General features: G+C 38.2%; 1 protein-coding gene across 1 annotated transcript in view; it reads right to left on the reverse strand.

The window, feature by feature from the left end:
- Positions 1–25,529, reverse strand: part of TBC1D5 (TBC1 domain family member 5) — a 1,986,766-nt gene that overhangs the window by 1,848,415 nt on the left and 112,822 nt on the right. Inside the window, exon 5 of the mRNA XM_044066237.1 lies at positions 354–456. Coding sequence (XP_043922172.1) covers positions 354–456 — 103 coding nt within the window. The remainder of the gene's footprint in view (positions 1–353; positions 457–25,529) is intronic.

Raw genomic sequence — 25,529 nt, forward strand, 5'->3', positions numbered from 1 at the left:
ATAACTCCAAAAAATGCTCAAGAGTAAACGGATCCACGTCTGAAGTTAATGGCGGCAAATGCCTGAAAAGGACAACATCAGATCAAGTATTATGGTACAAATGCATACTGAGATCTCAAGGAAAAGTACACTCAGAGCAGAAAAGTCAAACGAAAATTTATGCACAGTATCCATTTTCCTTTGTACCTCAGTAGCTTCTTAACACATGTTAAAAATAAACTCTTTCATTCCTTGAGACCAAAACTCCCAACTTCTTTAGTGGATTCAACTCTCATTTGTTAATGTTTTGGCATTATACAACATCTATGTCAAAAGTTTAGTTAGTTAAGAGAAGCTATGAAACATTTCATTACCTGCTTATACAGCAACTGTTCATTCTCTCTAGCGTAACAAAACAGGATGTCTGTAAGAATGTTCCTTACACTCTCCTGCTGAAAATACTGCATCTCAGGAAACCTGCACAAAATGACACATTTTTATTAAAGCAAACTGCAATCCTACTGATTCAGTCAAAAGTACATTACTAATCAGAAACAAAATATATGCACTCTCCATGAATGAACTATTAAGTTCTGATTTATAAAACTCTTTTACTAAGACAATTTCACTAAGCTATATACATTTACTTAACTTATGTGTAAGGAAAACAAGAATCAATTAAAATAATGTTTTTATTACAAGAATAACAGACTCCTATTATAAAAAGGCAAGAGTATATGAATTTTTGCTTTTCATTCCTAAGCATACTGTTATAAAGTATTAATGATTGTCCGAAAGGGACATCTAGCTACATCATCAATACCTATATACATTTGCATTTGTGTGCATGTGTGTTTCGATAAGTGTGTGTGCGTGTGCATTGTATATATAAAATACACACAGAAACAGACACACACATTCATTCTTCCTGACACAAATTATGACAACACAAAAGGATGGTATGGACCACCTAATCTGCTCATTTCCCTACAAGAAGATTAAGCCGTAGTTCATACCATACCTACCCAGCAGCTTCTTATTTTTTTCCCCATCATTCCAACAAAGGTCTTATGACTGCTTTTTATATTCTTGAATTCTTTTACTGTTTTAGACATACAAACCTCTTTAGGAAGATTAATCCAACCTCCCAATTCGCTGTGTGAAATGATACTTCCTTCTTACGTTTTCCTTCAGCTGTTTACTTCTGATCTTCAACATTGCAAATAAAGATAAAACTTCACACATGATGAGCACAGGAAAAAAAAAAACATATGCCAAAAGCTATGAAAGCAACTGAGGTGGTTTGAAAAAAAAATGATTGTGAGTCTTAAGATAAAGCAATAATGTCAGTCACCTATGAATACTGTTTATGCAATGGTATGTCAAAGATGAAAACTGCAGAACTGAGCATGCGTTATTTCTCCAGTGATTTAAGATAATGATGTGAACTTTTAACTGGGATATCTTTTCTTCTTTTTTCCTGATGAGGCAGAATTCTAAGTCAGTCAGACCAGACTTGCTCTTCTACAGTGACGATCTCCAATCCATTTTGCAGCATCTCCAGGTGTTCATAAGCCAGCCAAGACATACTAGTCTGCTCTGGGGCATAAGGGAGAGCCTCTATCTCCAATGGAAACATCCAACAGGTCATCTTTATAAGATGCCTGATGAACCTTAGCTGGATCCTCTTCCTATGAAACAGCAGTGGCTCTGCTCTGAGACTGTCATGGTCATTTAGCTCTCCCCTACGTTGGTACAGTAAGTTCAGTGATTATTTTCTGGTAGCCTTTTCTTTTCTGAAGTAAGAAATACCAAGCAAGCCAATTATCAATATTATGTAAAAATTAGAGTACAGCACAGTACCTTTCAGAAAAACATCAACACACACAATGTTTCCTTTCACAAAACTAAATAATATCCCAGCTTTGTTTCGACATTTAAATGAAGATCCATATGGTACATTAATGTTAACACATTATCTACCTTATTTATAATGAACTATTAAGTAGTAGCAACTTCATAAAATAAGTGAATATTTATTAAAATTTAAAAATACAAAATTAATAACTGAAAATACAACAAATGTTCAACTTTCAGCTACATCTGAATATATTTACAAATGTACAAAATAACTCCAAATTGAAAAAAATTAAAACAACAAAGTGGTCAATTCTAATATATTGCACCATAAAAAACTCCACACACTTGTAGTGCCCCAGCTGGGTAGCCTTGAAAGGAAGTGATGTCACAATAAAAACAGCAATTATTTATACTGCACTCAATTAAATCACGTTAATACTAAAAACAATAAAGCAATAAAATAAAATCATTTACTAAATCAAATACTTCCAATTAACTTCCTCAACAAGACCCTTAGGTACTTCTAGTTCAGACATTGTTTCTTATAATGGAGCAGCTTATGCTATATCCAGCCCAAAGAGGAAGAAAAAGGCATAACACCATTTATCAGAACAGGTATCAACCGACTTTTAAGAAACAGAGATACAACAAATAAAACTGTGGTGTTTTACGAGCAACATGAAGAGATATTTGTTCCAGAGGGGTTCAGGAGCCTAGGCAGCGAGACTTTTCCCTGTGGTACATTTGACTGGGGACACATGGCTGAAGTGACATTTAGCTGCAGTGAAATACATCTATTTCCAAATTCCCTGTGGGCAAAGAGATACACACACTGCCATGCCTACAGCTTTAATAACCAAATGCATAGGGACAGAAGAAGTAATGAGTGTTGTATTCAGTGTGCATTACATACATATGTAACTACAACATGTGGAAGTGTGATACAGCATGGAGGAAATCCTGCAGGCTATTGAAGTCACATTTATGATCCAGTATGTGTTTTAGGTAATGTTTCCTAGACACTGTGAAGGGGGTAGTGGTCCACACGCACCGATTATAAAGGCAGTGCCCATTGTACATTGCATTTTTACTGGCCAGCCTGCTGCTGATGCCTGCCATACTGCCTGCTCTCATGCTCCCTTGGGGACCATGGACATTGTTTTCCCCCTGTGCATTTGATTATTGAAGTTGTGGGCATTGCAACACATTCTTCTCTTTGCCCACAGGGAATTTGCAAACAGCCATATTTCTAAGCAGCTGAATGTCACTTCAGCCATGTGTCCCCAAGTCAAATGCACCACAGGGAAATGTCTCATTGCCTAGGTGCCTGAACTCATCCCAGAGATATGTGTAAATGCTAAAAATACTCCATCTACATCAGTAGTGAACATGCTGGGTATTGTAGAAGATTTTTTTTGAACTGCTGCACCTAGGTTTAAAATGTATACCTATTGTTTGCCATACCAGTATTTGAGTTATTTAATTTTTATGGAAAATGACATCAGTTATACTTTAGGCAGGCAGATAATATATTTAGTAGGAACGATAGTGGTTTGAATACTAGTTTTTCTGATTCATCTAGAGATGATGATTTTCTTTCATTTTCATAAGATGATGGACATACTAATGCTTATGCTTTGCTTAATTTAAGTTCTGTAAATTATAAGGGCAAATTTATACCCCCTTTTATGAATGATGTTTTTAAACATTTTGCCTCTGTAATAATTATGGAGGTAGACTTGATTTTTCAAGATTTTTATTCACAGTTAAATTATATTTGAACATCTTTTTTATAAGATTGATTGGCAACTATTGCAGCCTATTAAAGGTAATTCTCAAATTGTTATAAGAGACGCAGATTAAATAAAGAATATTGCAATGATGAATAAGTGGCAGTATTTGAAAATGTACGTGCAACATCTTAATGACACAAATATCTACATGCATGGTTCAAAAAATGTTTTATGAGGAATCTTTTTTTTAATTTAAAAATATCTTACACAAAGGCATTTGTTCTAGTCCCCCTTTCACTAGGATGCCTGTTTTTTTACTGTGCTCCCAAAATACATAGACGTATGTCAGATCCTCCAGGTCACCCAATATATTCTTTATGTGGTACAGTTTTAGAAAATGTGGGGAGGGTAACTAATGTCTGATCCATATGTCCAGTGCTGCAGATTTGTTAAAGTTTGGAAAATTTGCATGGTCCGAAGATATGTAATGGTTAGTGTTAATGTACAAAGCTTATAAACAAGAATACAACATAGACACGTTCTGCATGCTATGCATTCTTTTTTTTTTTTTTTTTTTTTTACAGAAATGCCACAGTTCTGCATGCATTGTTGAATTAACTGATTTTTGTCTAAAAAATATTTTTTTTACGTTTAATGATCTTACTTATAAACAACTGGTTGGTACAGCAGTGACAGCATCTTTTCAGCATCTTCTGCTCCTTCATATGCCAATCTAAATATGGGTTTGTTTGAAATTAAGTATGTTTATAACAATGATCTTTCAAAAGCATGTGAAAAAATGTTATCAATATTCAGATGATGAATTTATTTATTTTTTATGTCAGGGAGGCAAATTGTATGCTGAATCATCTATTGCACATCTAATAACAATATATATAAATTAAAATTTGTAGGGAAAATGCATGAATTGACTGTTGATTATTTAGACATCAATTTTTTTGTGGCAGAGAATAACAAGGTACATACTACATTATATGGAAAACCTACGAGCACTTTAGATTATGTGGATACCAGTAGATTTTGTCCTATCCATCTCATGGACTCAATGCTATCTGGAGAAATGTTAAGAGCAAAAAGAGCTTGCAGCCATAGACAAGATTTTTTCAACGAAGCCCAAAAGATTATGAATGTTTTTGTTAACTAAGTACTATATAAGCTGCTTATGATAAGGTTAGTAAACTTACCAAGATAGAGGCATTGCACAATAATATGGGAACTGCAGCACGCACACACACAGAAGTGGCTGCCATACTCCTGCAGGACCTTAAACAATGCTTGCTGGGATACATGATCACAGAAGGTGGACAAAACAACTGTGGATGAGGTTACCAAACTTTACGTGTTCTTCAAATGATGTCACAACTCCTGTTCCATGATGCACTCACAACATGCTTTGGTCTTTTTAAATACTAAATTAATGGTATTACTTTTCTCTCTAGCACTCTGGAGTTCAACTACTATAGATCCAACATAGCATATCCAGTGTTTTAGAGAGTTTCTTACAATGTTCCTTCTACATCTTGATAATCTCAACAGCAGTGTTTAGGACATCTCCTCTCTTGCTTAGTACAGTTCAAATGAGGATACACTCCTCCAGAGAAAGGAAATGGTTTGCCAGAAGCTGTCACAGAACAGTTTTACTCCATAGCATCTGAAAAATACCACAGAGTCCACACAGTTAATTCAGCTAATACCATACTTGTAGGCTTTCTTGGTCTGCTGGTGTACCTCAGCTGAATCAAGGGAACCCTCCATAAGGGCTGCCTTGATGGCCACTGTCGTCTTATTTGAATGTCTGGTTATATCTGGGATACATTAAACAGACATGCAGTATGTACACGAGGACTGCAAACAGTTGCCATATACAAGATGGTTTAAAGAAATTAGTATAGAATAACTGACATGTCAAAATGATAAACTGTCAGAAATAGATCAGTATATTTTTTAAGTAGAATGCAAGCTTAAGACACTAGAAAATTACATGATTCCTATTCAAACTTATAAATTGTGCATGGTTACAGCATAATTTTGTCTGTAATGTGATTTTGCATTTATTCTGCATAAACCAATACCTTTGAGGGTTGCAAGAAGGCACGTCTACCATCATCATAAGGAAGTGTGAAAAATGCCCTGATTGAAGGTGCAGTTCAAAACTGGTTAAAGCTTGGTTTCTGTTTGCAACTGGGCACGTTTCTTATGAAGGCTGGTAGGTGTAACCAAACTGAAATGCAGGCTGCCACATGTTCTGTAGCTTGTGAGGGGAGACTAGTGTAGGTGTATTGAATTGTGTGATGATGCACGAGGTCACAGACATGTTCCATATCAGTCAAGGTTTCCCATCACCAAACTGAATGCTAACAATAGCCATCTGTCTATTACAAGTAGGATGGAATGAAAACAGCTTGATTTTTAAGAGGCAAACCCTCTGAATTGCTAAACACATATCTGTTTGTCTCAACTGACAGAAATTAGTGCAAGAACTCCCTGCATGGACCTTTTGCTCAAAAGGTCATTCCTTGGGGGGGGGGGGGCATGGCCAAGATGGTAAGCAGTTAGCAGCACAGGAATTTTGCTCTGCTTCTCTTATACATGTTGAAAGGATTAATTATTCATTAATAGGGGTTTACAGTTCCTTGCAGGAAATGCAGCTTTTGCAGATATATTGATTCAACTGGGGAGTTTATACACCCTCGTTTTAATAAAGTTTTTAACTTTAATGTAGCAGCTAGTTGTGACACATCTGATGTGGTTTATTTAGCGGTTTGTTCTTGCAGAATGTTTTTTGTAGGCAAGACCAACAGACATTTCAGAGATAAAATAAGAGAGCATATATATGATATAAAGAAAGGACATCTTAATAATGCATTAGCTAAGCATATACATATCTCTGGGCATACACATACATTCAAGTTTTTAGTTAAGGAGAGAGTAACAGCTGGTTATACATGGGGGATATAGAGAATAAAACAGAGGTATCTGAAGCAAAATGGATAATCAGACTATGGGCTGATGCCGGTTTTGGCCTCAATGATGAGGTATTGCTCAAACCCATCTTGAAAGATAGACCTTTGTATAAATAAGATTATATGACTTTACACTATACATATATATATATATATATATATATATATATATATATATATATATATACAGAATACCTTGTGCTATTACTTTAAATGCCAATGGAGAAAATAATGTATTCTAAGGGAAATTTTCTGATTGGTTGTTGGTCTAATGCTGTGTATTATTTAAAGCATATGTACAAGTTGAAACCTTTGAACGTCTGATGAAGCAGTGTTTCAACAGTGAAAGCGCTTATGTGCTAATTTTAATAAAAGTTTTTTATACCACCTCACTGCTTGATTCACTTTTATGTTTTTTTGGACAACACATGGATGTCCTTTATCTCCTTTCCTATTTGCACTTGTTATACAGCCATTTGCAAATTATATAAGATCTAACATGAACATTAAAGATTTCAAAATAAATGAAAAATGTACTTCTAAAATTCAACTTTTTGCTGATGACATTCTGCTAACAAATAATACTGAAATCTTGTTACATCATATAATCAGATCCATGGATTGTTATGAATAGATTTCAGGTCTAAAATTTAATCACAATAAAACAAAAATATTGTTTATTAATAAAGGGATAACTAACTTTTTAAATTTTTATGAATATGTTGGCTGGGATAATTCACAGATAAAATAGTTAGGAATTACTATTGACCCAATAATAAAGACTCAACATCAGTAAATTATCAAAATTTAATTATTATTATAACAAAATTAACAGACAATTGGAGTAAATTATTTTTCACATTAGAGGATAGACTCACGCTGATCAAAATGATAATTATACCAAAAATCTTATTCATTAATCAGTCATTAATTCTTCCTCTTCCTAAAAAAGTGAAAAAAATAAACTCTATTTTATTTAAGTTTTTCTGGTATCCCCAAAAAACAAGGATTTCTGTAAATTGGCACAAAAAAAGCTGAGAGGAGAATGGCATTGGATTCCCCAATATTGAGTTATATACTGAATCTGTAATTATTAAAATAACATTCTTATGGCTTGACTCCTCATACGTTTCCTGTTGGAAATCAATACATGAAAGTATACTAATAGATAATAATACATCTGTAATTGAACCTTATATGAATTTGGGTATAAACTGTTTGGGGGGGTTTAACAGACTATGTTTTAAATGAAAGACATAAGTTTACTTTCTTTCCCTTTATAAATTAAACTCTTTTAATCTTTAAGAGATTTATAAATTCAAATTATCTAGCTAAATAATTACTAATTTTATTATTTCATATAGCTTTCAGAAATGAATGCTTGGTATCATATAATGTAAGGAAAATGTTTGACTAAAAAAACAGTAATTTAATCTATTGGCATCAATTTCTGAAAAGAAACAAAACACATTCAAGCTAATTATTTAACAGCTAGATACAGTCAAGAAAACAATAGTTGGCTAGATATACAAACATGTAAGGAATATATTCAAGATAAAATTAAAATATCGATAGACATTCAAAGTAAAACTATTCCAAAAATTCTAGACTTAATCTCTAATTTAAATAGTAATCTATCTAAAGGGAAAGTCAGATTTATCGATTATTTATAAGATTATAAGAATTGAATTTTTACCCGATTTGTCATTTTGGAACTATTCAACAAAAATTAATAAAGAAGAATTTTCAGAAAAAAGTAAAACATTCTCCTTAAAATCTGAAGGAAAGTCAACATCCTCACTTTATTGGAAAATCTATACATGGAAGTTTTTACACACCTCACAAAATTGTGGTTACATATAAATCAGAAAAATTAAAATGAAACTCTTGACACAGTTTGAGTACACATGATTATAGATTACAACACAGTGTCATCTTTTTAGAATGATTTCAGGAGCTTCTCCCAAGCACTGTGGTTAGATAATTGTATCATTACAGATTTCTTGATTTTGTTTAGTGCCCCAATCCCAGACATTATTCCAGTATCACAAAGATCTCTTCTTTGGTCTGTCCTGTCTACTGCTAGGAAAGTTATAACTAAAAACTGGAAATGCAAAACTACACTCTCTTTTAATGAATTAATTTGCCTAGCTAAGTCTGTTTGTAAAAATGAATTGTCAACTATAAAAATGAGAACTAGAAATTTAACTCATCAATACATATTCTGGCAAAAACTTAATTTATTGGAAAAGTACTAATGGTTTAGTATAAATATTCTTGTTATGGACATATGTAAATAGTTATGTTTTATCTTGTTTAAATTGTTGGTTTTGTTAAAATCATTTTTTTAAAGGTCATTCTGTTCTACTCCTAAGACTTTCTAACAGGACACAGAGAAGTTCTTCACTTCTGCTATTGTAAAAACACAATGAACAGCAAGGTAAGACACTGCACATAGGAGAAGAAACAGCTGAGATATCAGAATACTTTTTTTTCCTGCACAAAAGCTACTTCCACTTTATGACTTCAGAAGAGCTCCAACAGCCTGCACTTCACCTTTAGATTCAAGTACAGACACACCCACATTCTTATAGAACACTGTACCAAGAATGCTTAACACAGCAAACAAGGAAAGAAAAGGGAGAAATCAGAACGGAGCTAATACTGAAAGATCAGAAAGAATTCATATATCTACTGTTATGGTGAGTTGTCATCAACCCCCTTTTTCAAATGGGGCTATAACCTCACAAAAAATAAAACATTATTTCCTTATTTTTTTACTATTTTCTACTGCTGAGAATGGTGCTAGTTCTGGGCACAAGGCAGAAAAGAATCACCTTAGGATCCTGATCTGGGGGGATAAGTCAGCATTCCTTGAGGCCAGGAGATGGAAGTATGCCAGGAACACAGGCAGGACCAGCAGAAGAAAGAGTGAGAATATGGGCACAAATACTATCATGGCTGCTTGGATGACTGTCCCAACATATGGTTCAAAGCAGAGCTCAATCCAAATGAGGAAGCCTAATGCTCACCAGGCACGGACAAAATGCTCCTAGAAAAAATTCCATTACAAGCTTATCTTCAATAAGGAGAATTTTACTAGCTTTAATCTTCAGTATCTCATTCTCTATGGACAAGTAGAGAAAATGTATGGTGAGTGTCATTCTGATACGCCCCCATAAAAAGCAACATATTTAATGACTTAACAGCAAAATAACCAATGCAGTACATCTGACAATGGCTAAAGTTTTATGACATGGTGTAATAAATATACAACAATCAAAATGCTAATAATCGTACTCAGCCCCCATAGTGCAGAGTGATAAAGTCTTTTCTGTGTTCCAGACAACCCATGTTCAGTTAACAGTATGAGCTCTGGAGGAGCTGGGTGAGGAAGTATGACAGTGAGCATCCAAAATCTGTTTACCATCTTTGGGAGAGGAAGGCACTCTAAGCTTGCTGCAATGGCAGTATTAAGAACCTAACACACTCCATGCTGCAAGCAGTATGCCACTTTGTTGGGAGATGGTGCCTGCTTGGAAGCTCTCAAGCACCTCTTGACAGTAATGAAATCACTGTGTAGATCAAAAAGCTGCCATGGGATGATGAGGGTTAAGGCATACAACTTGTCCATAGTATTATACTGCACCAGTGGCCTAGACATCTTCTCACCAGCCCCGTATATGGATCAGGTTAGGCTTGACTAAGGCTAAGGCTGGGTCCAGTAGACATGGTAAATGAGGAAAGGAACTGGTGGCAACTCATAGTTAGCAATGGGGGCGGTGCAGATATTAACGCATTCTGTAGTGCGGAATGTCACACCTCTAGCAGCCTACATACAGCTTACATTCCAGAGCATTTTCTGAAAAATAAACTTAAAAAACATAAGATAAACAAATCTAAACATTTTCTGAACAATAAATAACATTAAAACTGTACAAATATACTTATCAGTAACAAGTATTACTTATAGTGATAATATCCAATGCATTCATACTTTTCTCCATAAATACTGTTATATATTATACAATAATAAAATATTATGTAATATATTATAATGCACACAAATGACAAATTATATTTCTTGTACAACCTAGATATATATTCACCAGACAAGCTTTCACATGGTGAGACATTACTCTATAAGTTCATGTTTATTGAGATATTTACAGAAATATGAAAGCATATGCTTAACTGTATAATTAGCCAAATAAATAATACTGGATATCTCTCAATACATACAACTTATAGTGCAAATATCAATGACAGTTTTCTTCAACAATATCTAAAGTTTCACTTAATGTCTTGGAAATGTTTGTAAGTCACTTGGTTTTTGAAGTACATATGGAAATATTGCTTATTTTCATAATTACTAGCAACATTATCCTATATAAACCAACATTATCAGTGAACTGTCCTGTCTCGCACACTGGTGTTTCACACCATACACATCAATATGTAGATCTCTCAGCTACTAAAATATGAACATAAATATGAAAATATGAATAATAACTAGCAAAGAAAGATTAATTTCTCCACTGCAGGACATCCTAGACTAACAATCTGAGTGTCATTTTGGTAATTACTCTTTGCCCTTTCTAACATTGCCTACTACTAGCTGGTAAGTCACTTAGTTAAAGAGGCCAGACACAAAAACCTTCTGGATGCCATAAGAAAGCATGGGAGTGAACTGGAAGAATACAAAAAAGGTGTTTTAGGCTTGAGTGAGTTAAGAAAAAAAAAATCTTTCAATTCTCATAAAATGTCTTTCCTACTGCTGCAAAGATTCATACAAGGATGAAGGCATCAAAGAAGACAAAGGCAAAGTCACAATATGCGATAATTCTCTCTCATTCTTCCTTCAGACTCATTAGAAGAACTCCCATTCAAAATGTTCAGACAAGTAAAAATAACATTAAAGGAAAAAAATTAAATGACAGTTCACTCACATTCCTCTTTAAGCTGCTCATTAAACTCAAATTCAGAAACAGTTCATTCCAAGTCAGACACTTGGGAAGGACCATCTTTACTAGTTGCCATAGAAAACAATAGCAAAAATTAACTAGTTTTACAAAGTTGCATGCAAAAAGTCTGGACAGATTTCTGGCTTAGCTATAATTTTATTTAAATTCCCAAGTCTTTTGACCACATCAGTTGGGGAATTCATAGGTTTAACTGCCACTTGAAATATTTAATTTAACTGAAAGACACTTTTTAGCACTAATGTAGGAATGCACTGGATAATTTCTAACAAAAGACTCTCAGAAAATCATTTGGCATTAACTTTACTACATTGAGGTTGTTAAGCTCAGGGACGTGATTTAAAATAGAGAAAAAAAGTCAAATGCAGAACACTCATTTTTTTATCTTTTTTTTTTCTTTCCACAGCTTTTCATGTACAAATAAAAAAGGGCAAAAAAACAGCAATATTTCTAAATGTCAGAATATACATTCATGCTAAGTCTGAGGCATTTAAAGTGTGACAACCTTCCACTGGACCAGTAATCAAGGAGCTTCAATCCTCACCACTGGCAGCAGTGGGGGGACATTCACTGAGAGGATGACAAGTACACACAGAGTGTTTCCAGATGCAGCTCTCTGCATCAAGTGCAACTTCCCTTAAGAGCACACAGAGAACACAGACAGTCTAGGACTGGTTCCTCTACCTTTCTCCATATCACCAATAAGACTCCCCACTGGCACAGCTGTAGAGTTGAGTCCTTAGCCAGGTTTCCAAGTCAAGTCCTCCAACACTCTCTCTGTACAACCAGTGCTTTGTATCCCTGCCAAACTAGCTGACACACACATACACTCGTTGAGATTTTGATTTACACACACACACACACACACACACACACACACACACACACACACACACACACACACACACACACTCCTGGGAAAGGCTTGCACAGGTTTACTAGCTATGCCCCCTTCTGCCAAGACTATAAGGTAGTTTTGGCTGTCACCAGTCACTCCCTACCAGCTACTTTAGGGCCCTTAACAAAAGCTGTCCAATCTCAATGTGTAATATTAATATTAATACAAATGGTAGTTTGATCAAGGGCAAAGCTATTAGGAGTGGCACACAGTGTGTCATCAAATAAATATGCAAGTACTCTCAAAACTTAAATATTTCTACACAGATCAGCCATAATGAAAGGTTTACCTATATTTAATAATAATTAATAAAAGAACAATACAATACTGAATATATATTCACAGTGATATCAGAGTTCAAAACCGCAGGAAATATTTAAAACAACACTGCAGGACAGTCTCAAATAAATAAAGAAAACATCTAAACTAAGCTTTACTACATTCCTGACTGTATCCAATAGAATTAGTATTCCCTAGTAACTTATTATTAGAGCAAGGCAGATGTGTATTGAATGGATCGTGTTGCTGTCAGGTCCAAGACGTAATGCAGATTGCTCTGTCTCACTAAGATACTTCTCAAAATAATATCTCAAATATTACTGCTGGGATAGCTTGCAGGATGACATCACGTCTTGTCATCTGACTACTAGTTCCCAGGCCAAAATCCCCATTGCTAGAAGCTGGCAGCATTTAGCATCTACCTGTAAAAATATACAGACAAGGGCTTTTCCTTAGATCTTTGGCAGATGCAGGAAGTTATAAAAACAACTGCATGTCTTTTGCTCTATTCAAAACTGAAATATACCATATTTTATGGCCTAGCCTATAAAGTAATTTCATTTCAGATATTCTTCTAAAGTTTGCTGGACTGACGTTAACCTCCTGTATTCCAGTTTCCACTGTTAAAATATATGCATTTAAATAGTTACAATAGTGCATGTACATTTTTGTCCTTTTCCAGTAGGGCACACCTACGGTTACACTTCAGACACAATACCCTACAAATACCTTTTCAACACACACGTCTGTACAAGTAGTTTGATATACACATGACATACAGTTCTAAGACATTTGTAATACAAGTATATTGTATAAATCATTTCAATATTCATCAATGACATATAATTATTTACAAAATTACAGCTAGCTGTGCTGGCAGTATCTCTTTTCATCACACTTCTTCCCTCCTTCGAAGTTTCAAGCTAGATTTACAAGTGATTCTTGAGAAACACTGCTTGAGAGGGATGAGGGAATATATTTCCCCATTCCCTGTCTTGAGATTCCAGTTGACTTTGCATTGCTGACTCCATTACAATGTTGCACTGTCATATCATATGCTTGCAACCCTAGGTTCCAGCATAGTAACTTAGGATTTTGCTGGCTGGCTCCCTGTAGCCATAGAACCCCCTCAGACTCCTACTGTAAATACTTTGCACCAGGGGCTCTCTATGACGGTAAGGTTTCATAGTGTTAACATGGTACAGCTTGTGCCCCTGCCTCCTGCCTAGCAGTTCTACCATGTAGATAATATCACTGGCTTCCCTTATCACATTGAATGGTCCCTCCCAAGCTGCCTGCAGCTTGTTGTGCCTGACAGAAATGAAAACCATAACCAGCTGCCCCACAGCATACTCTCTAGCTCGAGCATTCCTGTCATACCAGAGCTTTTTCTGCTGTTGGGCTACTGCCAGGTCCTCCTGGGCCAAGCCCACGAGTTCCCTGAGCCTTGTCCTGAGGTTTAGGACATATGCCACAACAGTCTCCTTGGGGTATTCACACTCACCTTCCCAATCATCAAGAATCAAATACAGAGGTCCTCTCACTCTATGTCCGTACAGCAACTCAAAGGGTGAAAAACCTGTGGATTCCTGGGGCACCTCTCTGCAAGCAAACAAGAGATGGGGCAAATATTTGTCCCACTTCCTCTTAAATTGGTCTGCAAATGCCTGTAGCATGGTCTTCAGTGTAGAGTTTAGCTTCTCCACCAGACCATTAGTCTAGGGATGGTAGGGGGTGGTCTTTAGGTGCTTCACCCCGCAGTGCTTCCACAGACAAGCCAGTAGGTCTGACATGAAATTGGAACATCTGTCAGTCAGTATTTCTTTTGGGAAACCTACCTTGCTGAAAATCTCTAACAATGCAACAGCCACCTTTCCTGCCTCAATGGAGGACACAGCCACCGCTTCAGGGTATCTGGTAGCATAATCTACTACCACTAGCATATACTTCTTCCCTATGGAATTTGGGGTACTGAGAGGCCCCATAATATCCATAGCTACCCTCTGAAATGGCTCCTCAATCACAAGCAAAGGCATTAAAGGAGCACTGATCTTGTCTCCTGCCTTGCCTACTTTTTGGCATTGCTCACAGGTCCTGCAGTACCCTCTCTGAAGTAACCACCTCACCAATCCTGGCTTCAAGTGTGTGGTCTGTCTGTCTGTCTGTCTGTCTGGCCCCCCCCCCCAGGGCACCAGACCCACACGCTTGTCTCCAAGCCTGACTGTATGCACACAAGGTACTGCATTATCAAAATCATTCCCTATCAGGACATCTGCAGGGATATCCTCAAACAAACCTACCTGCTTGCTTCCTTTTCCACCCTCCCAGTCAAGGTGAACCCTAGCCAAAGTTATTTGGAATAGGGTCCCTCTTAAAGCTCTGACTGGAGTAGACTGCCCAAGCAAGTAGTGCTCCTCTTTACCATTTCAGGCTTCACAATGATTAGGTCAGGGGCTGTCTCTCTCTTAGCAGTGGCCCATTTCCCATCTACTAAGAAAGGATATAACCTCTTGGGATTGTTTGGTACCCTTGTTATCTCCAGATAACTTACTGCTGGCATTCTTCTACTCCCACTTGCTGGCTCCCCCACCTGTTATTCCCCGCCATGCCTCTGTGGACATCTATATGCTACATGGCCCCACTGGTTACATTTAAAACATTTAACCCTTGACCCTGGCCATGTACCTGAACTACTGGCTTTCCCTGCTACTGGCAGACTCTGTTGGGGCAGTTTAGGCTGGCACCACAGGTTCCCTTAAACCCATGTGCAGCACTGGGTATCCCTTTCCTGTGCAGTGATGCCTTGGTTGCTAGGTATAGGTCTTCTTTTTCCCATACTCATCTGTGGTATTACATTCCCTATCTGCCAACCAGATTCTCATGTCCCCAAGCAAATTGCTAAGAGCTTGTTCCCTCACCAAAAGGGCTGCCAGCCCTTCAAAAGTGGTGACCTGACACCCACTTACCCATCTATAAAAATAAGTGCTTAACTCAGCAATATATTCACACACATTCATCTGTCTTGCGTCAATGCTCATGAATTTTTTTTCTATAAGTTTCAGGTGTTAAATTAAAACACTCTAATAAACAATTTTAACTGTATTATAATTTAAGCAATCAGCATCAGACACTTTAGAAACAGCAGTTATGTGTAGTGGTACATTCCTCTGACTATAGTGTTCAAGATCATGGGTTTGACACTTGGGACTGTTGTTTCCCCTCCACACCACATGCTCCAGAGACCTCAACCTCATTATCACAATCAACAGAATGTGCTGGAGGGACAGGTTCAAAACCCAGAGACTGCCCATGCTATGGAATATACTTCCTATACATGTCAAACAGAGCACCTCACTGGCCCTCTTCAAGAGAAATCTTGACAAGTGGATGGGAAATAGAAAATTCACCCCGGAGATCACTCCAGTGGCTCTACTCGACAGAGGCACTGGGAACTAAGGTCAGGTGGCACAATGCCAGGGTAATCCTATGGGCTAGGCTTGTAAAGGCTCCAGGGTCATTAGCCTAGTACACACCTATGAACCTAAGTAAGGGGTTCAGGAACTGCATCCAGAGCCCTTGGTCAGTATTATACTCTTTACATAGTTTTATCAAAATTATCACCCTCTGTAAATTGTGGAAGAAATTTATTGACCTTTATTGCTTCGGGGGTTATTCCTTTCCCCATTACCTCCATGACCCTGGCAAAGAGTCAACATCTCCTTTTCATGCTGCCTCTGCCTCACCTTCTTCGGCTTCCATACATCTCAGTCTCTCTGCTGATTATAATTCTAAATGCTGCAGTCCCCTTTGCTGATTCTGCTTCAACCTCCAAATGCAGCAGTCTCTCTGCTGATTTTAGTTCTAAACATTTGGCCTCCAATTCAAGTCTCTAACTCCAGATGTATGTTTAAGTCCTCTGAGGCAAAATTATACTGTCCATTTTCTGAGAGTTGTACATCTCCGAGGCAAGTCTGGTTGTCCTCCTGGTTGCTGATCTCTGATAAAGCTGTAGTTAAGGCTGCAATCATTTCTCCTTTAGTCAGGTTGGCATGCCCCAGTCCTTTAGCTTGGCACATCTCAGCCAACTGGTTCCTTCTCAGCTTGCCTTAATCCTCTGATGACATCCTTGTCTGCTCTCCCTGACTAAGTTAAAAAATAAATAAAACTATTGTGATATGAAACTCTGTACTCTCAAGCAGCCACACAGTAGACTTTCAAACACCTTCTTTAGTGACCACTGTTTACAGGCTACAGGAGTTCAATATCCACACCACTGAATCCCAATATGTGATGTGGTGATCCAACCACTACCAGCCAAATGTGGTGTAGATATCCCACCACTGCCCACCAAATGTGATGACCCTCCACTGGACCAGTAATCAAGGAGCCTCAATCCTCACCACTGGCAATAGTGGGAGGATATTCACTGAGAGGATGACAAGTGCAAACACAGTATTTCGAGAAGCAGCTCTCTACATCAAGTGCAATCTCCCTTAAGAGCACACAGAGACCACAGTCAGTCAAGTTGGGCTGGTTCCTCTACCTTTCTCCATATCCCCAATAGCACAGCTGTAGAGTTGAGTCCTTAGCCAGGATTCCAAGCCAAGTCCTCCAACACTCATTCTGTCCAACCAGTGCTTCGTGTCACTGCCCAAGTAGCTGACACACTCACACACACCTGGAAAAGGCTGGCACAGGTTTATTAGCTATGCCCCTTTCTACTCATACTATAAGGTAGCTTTGACTGCCAACAGTCACTCCTTATCAACTACTTTAGGGCCCTTAAAGGATGTCCAATCTTACTGTGTAATATTAATACAAATGGTAAATTGACCAATAGCAAAGCTATTAGGAGTGGCCCACAGACTGTCAGCAAATAAATATGCAAGTACTCTCAAAACTTAAATATTTCTACACAAATCAGCCATAATGAAAGGTTTAAATATATTTAATAATACATAATAAAAACAATATGATACTGAATATATTTTTACAATGACATCAGAGTTCAAAACCATAGCAAATATTTAAAACAACATTGTTGGACAGTCTGAAATAAAGAAATAAAAACATCTAAACTAAACTTTCCTATATTTCTGACTGTATCTAAGAGAATTACTATTCCCTAGTAACTTACTATTAGAGCTAGGCAGATGTGTGTTGAATGGATCTTGTTGGTGTCAGCTCCAAGACACAATGCAGACTGCTCTGTCTCACTAAGAGACTTCTCAAAATAATATCTCAAATATTACTACTGGGATAGCCTGCAGGATAACTTCACTTCTTCTCATCTGACTACTAGCTTCCCAGGCCAAATCCCCCCATTGCTAGAAGCTGGCAGCATTTAGCATCAACCTGTAAAAATATACAGACAAGAGCTTTTCCTCAGATCTTTGGTAGATGCTGGAAGTCATAAAAAAATTGCATTCCTTCATGCTTTCAAGACTAGTAATTAGTTCACCCTAAAGACAATACAGAAAGCTTCCTAGCACATACGTTATGTCTCTTACTGCATTCAGAACTGAAAGATACCATCTTTTATGGCCTAGCCTATAAAGTAAATTAATTTCACATATTCTTCTAAAGTTTGCTGGACTGAAGTTACCCTCCTGTATTCCATCTTCCAGAGTTAAAATATATACATTTTAACAGTTACAATAGTGCATGTACATTTCTGTTCTCTTCCAGTAGGGCACACTGTGGTTACATTTCAAGCACAGTACTGTACAAATACCTTTTCAACACCACGTCTGTACAAGCAGTTTGATATACACATGACATACAGTTCTTATACATTTGTAGCAAAGCATCTTGTACAAATCATTTTGATATTCACCAATGACATAATTATTTACAAAATTCCAGCTAGCTGTGCTGGCAGTATCTCCTTTCATCACATAAAGCACCAAGAAAAAAACTCCCCATAACAGCAAAGACAGCAATTTTTACCAACTTATGTGACGTCTTCTGCTGTGCCACAGCCACTTACAGCACAAAACAAGCATTTGCTTTGTTAGAGTAAATAAATTAAAAAAGTTTTTACTCAACCACTGCAAATGAGACCAGGAGGAAAGTGCACAGAATGTTAAAAAGTCTTGGGATTTTAACATGAGATATTCATATGAAATGAAGGCAGGTCTTAAAACCATGGTTTGTCCCGTCTACTGCCTGACATACATAGAAATCTCATCTAGTGGCCAAATCTGACACTGCAAGCAATAAAAGAAAAGCAAAAGAAACAAGTATATTGTGTGAGATTAGGCCAATGGATGTCAGAAGAGTAAGTCTTTACCCATATGCTACAGACACACAAAAACATAATGAAGGGCATATTGAAAAGGTAAGGTCTCACATATCTGTTATATCGTTCTTTAGAAATGTTCTGGAGTGAGTATACAGATGGGAAAAGTCTCACGCAATATCCACAATCTTCAATAAATGGGAGGGAAGAGCCAGAAACTCAACCTAATATGCCATGGAAAGAGAAGGGCAGATCCTGAAGTAGAGAGGTGCTAAAGGAAGCACTACCCCTAAGGCTAGCATGCAAGCTGTAAGACTCAGTAAAGGTATAATGAACAAGTGCTAGAAGCAGCAGTCTACTCTTATGTAATAATCTTTGACAGCCTTGGTCAAGTGGCAGAGAAGAGGATGCAAACAAAGACAATGCAGTTAGCAATACACTTGTCTGTTTGCCAACCCCTCCCAATAGACTCTCAAACTGATCTGATTTCCTTACAGCATGCCTCTGGTATAGAGAAGATTTTTAGCTAACATTGCACATCCATGACATGATGGCTCTCTTCTCATCACAGTCACCTGAATGCAGCCCCTCCAAAAGACAAGGAGATTAATTTGCTCAAAGCTTTAAAGCAATCATTTGAAAAAACAACGGGTTAGTCTTTTGAGCTGCTCAGTCCTTATGGAAAGCCGGATATTGTTCTTTGCAGATCAGTCTGAACTGCCAATAATCTAGCTTGATGGATGCAATGGCCGCCAGGAATAAGATTATCTATGAGATGAGTTTTAACTCTACCAAGCCAGTGGGGTCAAATACCAGGTGCATGAGCCTTGAGCCTATTCAAGTTCCTAGGAGGAGGAGAAGGATCCTTCACTAGCAGATGAAGAGTAATGCCCTTTCAGAAGCTGATTAGTCAACGAATATTTAGCCCTAAGATATAACATCATGATTCACCAAGACAGTGTAAAGTCTGTGGAAAGGGAAGAATGATGAAATGGGGAGTGGGAGTTCGAGAAGTAAGGAGGGAGTACGCTTTTGGATGCAAGTCCTTAAGGAGATTAACAAATATATAGAATATGATATTCTTAAAGCAGCAGAAAGTATCCTAAGAATTAAGCCAACAGGGGAATGGAGAAAGGCAATTTTATCAACAGCGATAACTGCAAGTGTCATGGTAGCTATAACAAATGGATAATTAGTAGGGAATATAAAATATTTCATGGTAGCTGTATCAATCAATCAGAGGAGTTTAGAAAAGATTGGGGTGAGGTAATGGAAAGACAATATACAAAGGAACAATGAGAGTACATTTGTAAGGTTCTCAAGTATGCAGACTTCAGATCATTTTATATCAGGCAGATTGCAAATGCTGGAAGTGTGATGTTAAAAAGAGAGAGAGAGACAAGACAGAGAGAGACAGTAAATTGGGAACATGTTTTTTGAGAATGTCAGAAGCTGGCAGATTTAAAAAAAATCACTAAAGAATAGTTTGCCAAAAATGTTGGGGGACAAAATTGTTGTAACTAAGGAAACTATTCTTTTGAGCTGAGATATAGGATCTGAATTGCCCAGACATAGTAAAGTTTTACTAAAGGTAATGCTATTGGCTGAAGAAGAAAAATGCCATGACTAGAAAATGGAAATCAAAATCTAAATAATCTGCATAAAAGATATGAAACAATCAGAAGTGTGAGCGAAGGAGCAAAAAAATGAAATTTGTTGGAACAATACATGCAGAACAGTGTTCAATAAGAGAAGTGAAATTTAAAGGAAGACATGAATTGAACAATTTATATAATGTTGGAGTGAATGGATATTGTTAAAATGCATTCTGCATGAAAATAACAAAATAAATGTTATTATGGTCAATTTCCTTTTCTATTACTGTATGTCTAATAAAGACATTTTAAAAAACAGAGTAAAGGGATTCCACTGAAACAGCAAGGGTCCAAATTGAACAAATACCTAATATATATCAAACGGGCCTGCAAGTTCAGTGCTGTGGGGGATGGTCCAGCTAGACAACCATTTCAATTTAAGCATGAGTAAACATAGCAAAGTTTTGCTTGTTATGATTATCTTGTGCTCTACAAGTGACTTTCTTTTCAAAAGCTGGTTGGGTCAAAGCTTTTAAAAAGCTGAATTGGTGTGGCTTGCAAAATACTCCTAGTACAGCAAGTGAAGACGGCACCACTGTTTTTACACTTAAGGTTAGTTTTCGTAAGTTACACATCTGATGGTTGAAAGAACTGATAAGACTGTAGTATACTAGAATGAACTAAAGCAACTGAAATCAGACTGGAATGAATGCCTTTATTTATTAATTACCCAAACTTCTGCTCAACAGGTGCCAGTCTCTCCTTTATGAGCCGAGTCTTTTTGTACTTTTAACAGTCTGTAGAATTTCTGAAATACTGGATAACAGTAACAGTGCTGATAAGTATATCCAAAGTTTCTGCACATATATTCTGATTCCCCTGAATAATATCAACTGAAACAGTCTTTTCACCTATATTTCACCTGACTTCTGTACTGCAAAGACCTTTTGCATATAAGTCCAAAAGCTAACTTAAATGAGTCAACTGACTGTGTCTGAAGTATTTTCTAATAATACCAAAACCCTTTAATGTTTTGCACACCTATTTAACCTTGGTTAGCCTTCATGCAGTCTGCAAAATTACATAACTACATCCAAGTGTGCCAGCACATTAGCAATGCTGGTGCCCACTGCATGAGAAGTGCCGCCAGCTACATCAGATAGCAGATGCACAAACATGCTAGTAATAGACTTCATGGTTGATAATTGCATCTCTAGAGTCTTCTGCATCTTTGGCCTCTGGGGTCTGCTTTGTCTTTACTACCTTTGACATGTCCTACACTATGAACCGCTAAAAATCTCATCAAATGAGCCAAATAGTTAACAGCTCTCAGCATGAAAGTCACTGAGGTGTAGGCATGCTTTCCTAAACAGTCCAAAGCACTGAACTCCCTGATCAGGGGATGGACCATGGAACTCTCTTCCAAAATGTCCCTTTTGGTGACTGTCACCACCATGATCACATCAACTGCAGGCCTGTTACTGCAATGTGGCTGGTACTTAGGCACTGGTAAGACTTCTTGTGGGCTGGTTTCACCACATTTGGTTCTCGTCATACTCTCCAGGACACCAGATTGATAAGCTCGCCAAGGAGGAGTCCACCCAGGATGTGGATGGGCCCACACCAAAGGACTCCAAAAATACTGACTCTTCCAGGGATGGTGCTTCAGTGGTCCAGCCCCTTGGCTGTGCAATAACTCCAGCAGATCACCAAAGGAGGTGTAGTTGGGGGGACTTGGGGGAACACTCCCCTTCATCAAGGTCAGTGTCCTTAGTAACAGATTCCTCAGGGGAATATGCATGCTTCCTCTTGCAATGGCTCTTCCTGTGTCCATCCTGGACTCGGGGAACCCAGACAGGATATGGAAGAAGTGGGGACCCTGGATGCAAGGTTACTTGGAGGGCTGTAGGTGTGGGCTGTCCTGGAGCCAGCTGATGTGTATCCGTAGGTCTAGGCGTCGAAGATGGGGGAGGATGACCAGTCTTTGCTGGCAGTTCCATCTGTGACCTACAGAAAATCCTCTCAATAGCATCAAAATCAGAAGCCAAAGCAGGATGCTTGGAGCTGACACTTCCCAAACCTGAAGACCTGAATAAGATGCCAGTTTCCATGTCTGAAAATCTGCACAGATGCCAAGACCAGAGCCGATCTGCTGAGTGCCAAGGCCCCAACGGGAAAGGATGGGTGTGAAACTCGAAGGGTCGAACCAGACCCTGGAACCATATCCTCGAACTCTCGGCTCTGATAACACCAGAGTCAAGAAGGACTAGGAAGAAGTTAGAGCCTGAAGTGGCTAAGCTGTTGGAGCCATCCTCAGTGATGGCATGGCAACCAGATCTATAAACCCCAGAGCTGAAGGGCCTGGAGGTGGAAAAGTGAAGGACAGAGCCGAATCCTCTGTCGCTGGAGCTGAGGTGGCAGGAAAGAGCCCTAGCTGAATCTGGGCTTGCAAGAAGGAGTTCATCAGCTGCTACAAATATGAAGATCTCAAACTCTCAAACCAGCAAGTAGACTGAATCAACAAAGCCACCAAAGAGGGCTGCAATACCCTTCTTATGGTGCTGAGATCCAAGGAAAGGATCCAAACCAAAGAAGTTCAGATCTGAGGTGGAAAAGGGGATGGCTCAAGTGACTGGAGATAAGGGGGAGAGTAACCTACCTGAACCAGTCCCACCTTTGGCTAAAAAGGGACTGGGGATACCTAGAACAGGGGATACTGATTTCTCCAATGTCTATAGTGTACAAAAACAGCTTTCGGAGGAAGGAGCCAACCATGGCACCAAAGTAGCCAGAGGAGCTGAAGATTGGTAGATGTTCAGATCTGGCTGATCAGATATACCAGGAGCCTCTCACTTGCAGACCTCCCTGTCCCTTTTCTGGACTTTTGTGCCATTTTCCTTTTCTATGCCCCAACTCCTATCTCGTCAGGCTTCTTCATAGGTGATGGGGAGGAGGAAGAAGTAGGAGTAGTTGCTATGGACAAGACCTTCAACACCAATTTTGCTCAGTGCTTGTTAAATGCCTGAGCCACAAATCTGGCACAAATACTGCCTTCACCATTGAGGCACAACATGCAGATGCAGTAGATGCACCAATCGTTTGCATCCTGAGAAGGTAACTTATGGTCACAAGCCACCCACTTTTTAAAGCCTTTCTCCTTCTCCATAGTAACAACAGCTGAGGTGGAAAGAAAAATTACACAGCAAACAAAAGAGACATCCAAAATGTCAGCAGCACAACTGCCTATCCACCTGATAGCCTAAGCAGAAGAAAGCAGGTAATAGCAACACCAATAAACAAACTTTTTATTATTTTTTAGACAAAAAGATGGGAACATCTCAAGAAAAAGAAAAAACCTAAACTGTACACAAAAATACCAGCTACAAACAAACCCAACTAATCAGAGAACTACCACCACACCTAACACCTAAAGGATAGAGGAAAATTGGAAAAAAAATCACAAGCTTGGTCTATGACCAAAAAGGATATACAACAGAGCTTGTCAATTGTGTTGCATTCTCTTCAAGGTGGCAAACGACATCTGAGATGGATAGGGGAAGCAGTGTATTATGGATGGAGAAGATGAAGTTCTGGTGTAGAAGTCTCTGAGATAAGGCTGGCATCAGATCAGAGGTGTATCCAATAACCCATATGTTGAAGATGGATGGAGAAGACAACATTGCATCTCTCAACTCTCATGCCTTAATGGCAGTGTAACAATGCAGGAATTGAGGGGGAAACACTAAACAGGGATAACTCTTTTGCCTAAGCAGCACTTTAACTGCACAGTGATTAGGGGAAACTAGCCACCAGTGGTAACTTAATTCTAGTGAGTTAATGGCACTTTAACAGTACAGTGATATAGAAGGGGACACTAAGCACAAAGAATACCTTGAGCAATACATAAATAGAATGGTGATGAGGGGGATGGGGAACACTAGACACCAGAGATACTAAACATGGTGAGCCATAAAGGCACATATTTAAATAAAAAGTATGTGGAACCACTGGACACCAGGGAAAAGTAGCCTGCCTTAAAAGGTACTAAACAGACATCAGACTCTATACCTTTACCCTTCCCACAGAGGACATTAGTACTGTCCACTATCACTAGACACCAGGGATTGATCTTCAAACGTCATCCATGTTTAAAAAAAAAAAAAAAAAAAATGGTGGAGGTGTGGGAATTGAACCATGCAAACTTTACACAAGAAACCTCTACCATAGCCTTCTGCACTATACATTGAAGATCACAAGCATTATGCAATGACTTCAACATGCTGTATGAGAGAGGAGGAGGGAAAAGTTAGGCATACCTCTCCACTCATAAAAAGATTTTTGCAATAGCATGCATTTACTGAAGGATATGAGTGTGAAACTTGAATATCTTCAGTTCAGGACTGAATGTAATCACCCATGTATTACCTAGGCAAGGGGAAAAAGGAGATATCATGGACACTCTGACAAAAGGGACAGGTAGAGTTATGTGGTGTGGGTGTATATACATACTTTACTGTGTGCTTGTGTGGGTTGGAGCGGGACTGAGGGGGGAGGGGGTTCCTGTGCTTACATGATGCGGTCACCACAGTTAACTACTGAGAGAAGTGCTGATCTGCATCTGGTGGGAGTTCACTACGATTCATAGTCATGCAACTTAGCTGATAATGAGGTAATTGTGGCCAATATGTGTAGGGTAACACAGCTTTTTTTTTACCATGGGCCATATGGCCTGCACTGGGGATCTTAATGAATCCCTGGGTAGGTAGGAATCTGGTATGGCACAACTGAGCAATGCAATGATATAACGGTCACCAGACTTACTTTCACAGAAAACCACTGCCCCCTCCTTGAGCCAATACCTCATTTAGTACTCCAATAGTCTTTTCAAATCTGGAAATAAAAACAGCAAATAACAGCTCAAATTGGGAACAAAACAGATGAAGCAACTTTATCAGCCCATCAACAAAACAAGGGGAAT

Source organism: Protopterus annectens, chromosome 3.part1, assembly GCF_019279795.1.
Source record: "Protopterus annectens isolate FY-2018-M chromosome 3.part1, PAN1.0, whole genome shotgun sequence".
Lineage (NCBI taxonomy): Eukaryota > Metazoa > Chordata > Ceratodontiformes > Protopteridae > Protopterus > Protopterus annectens.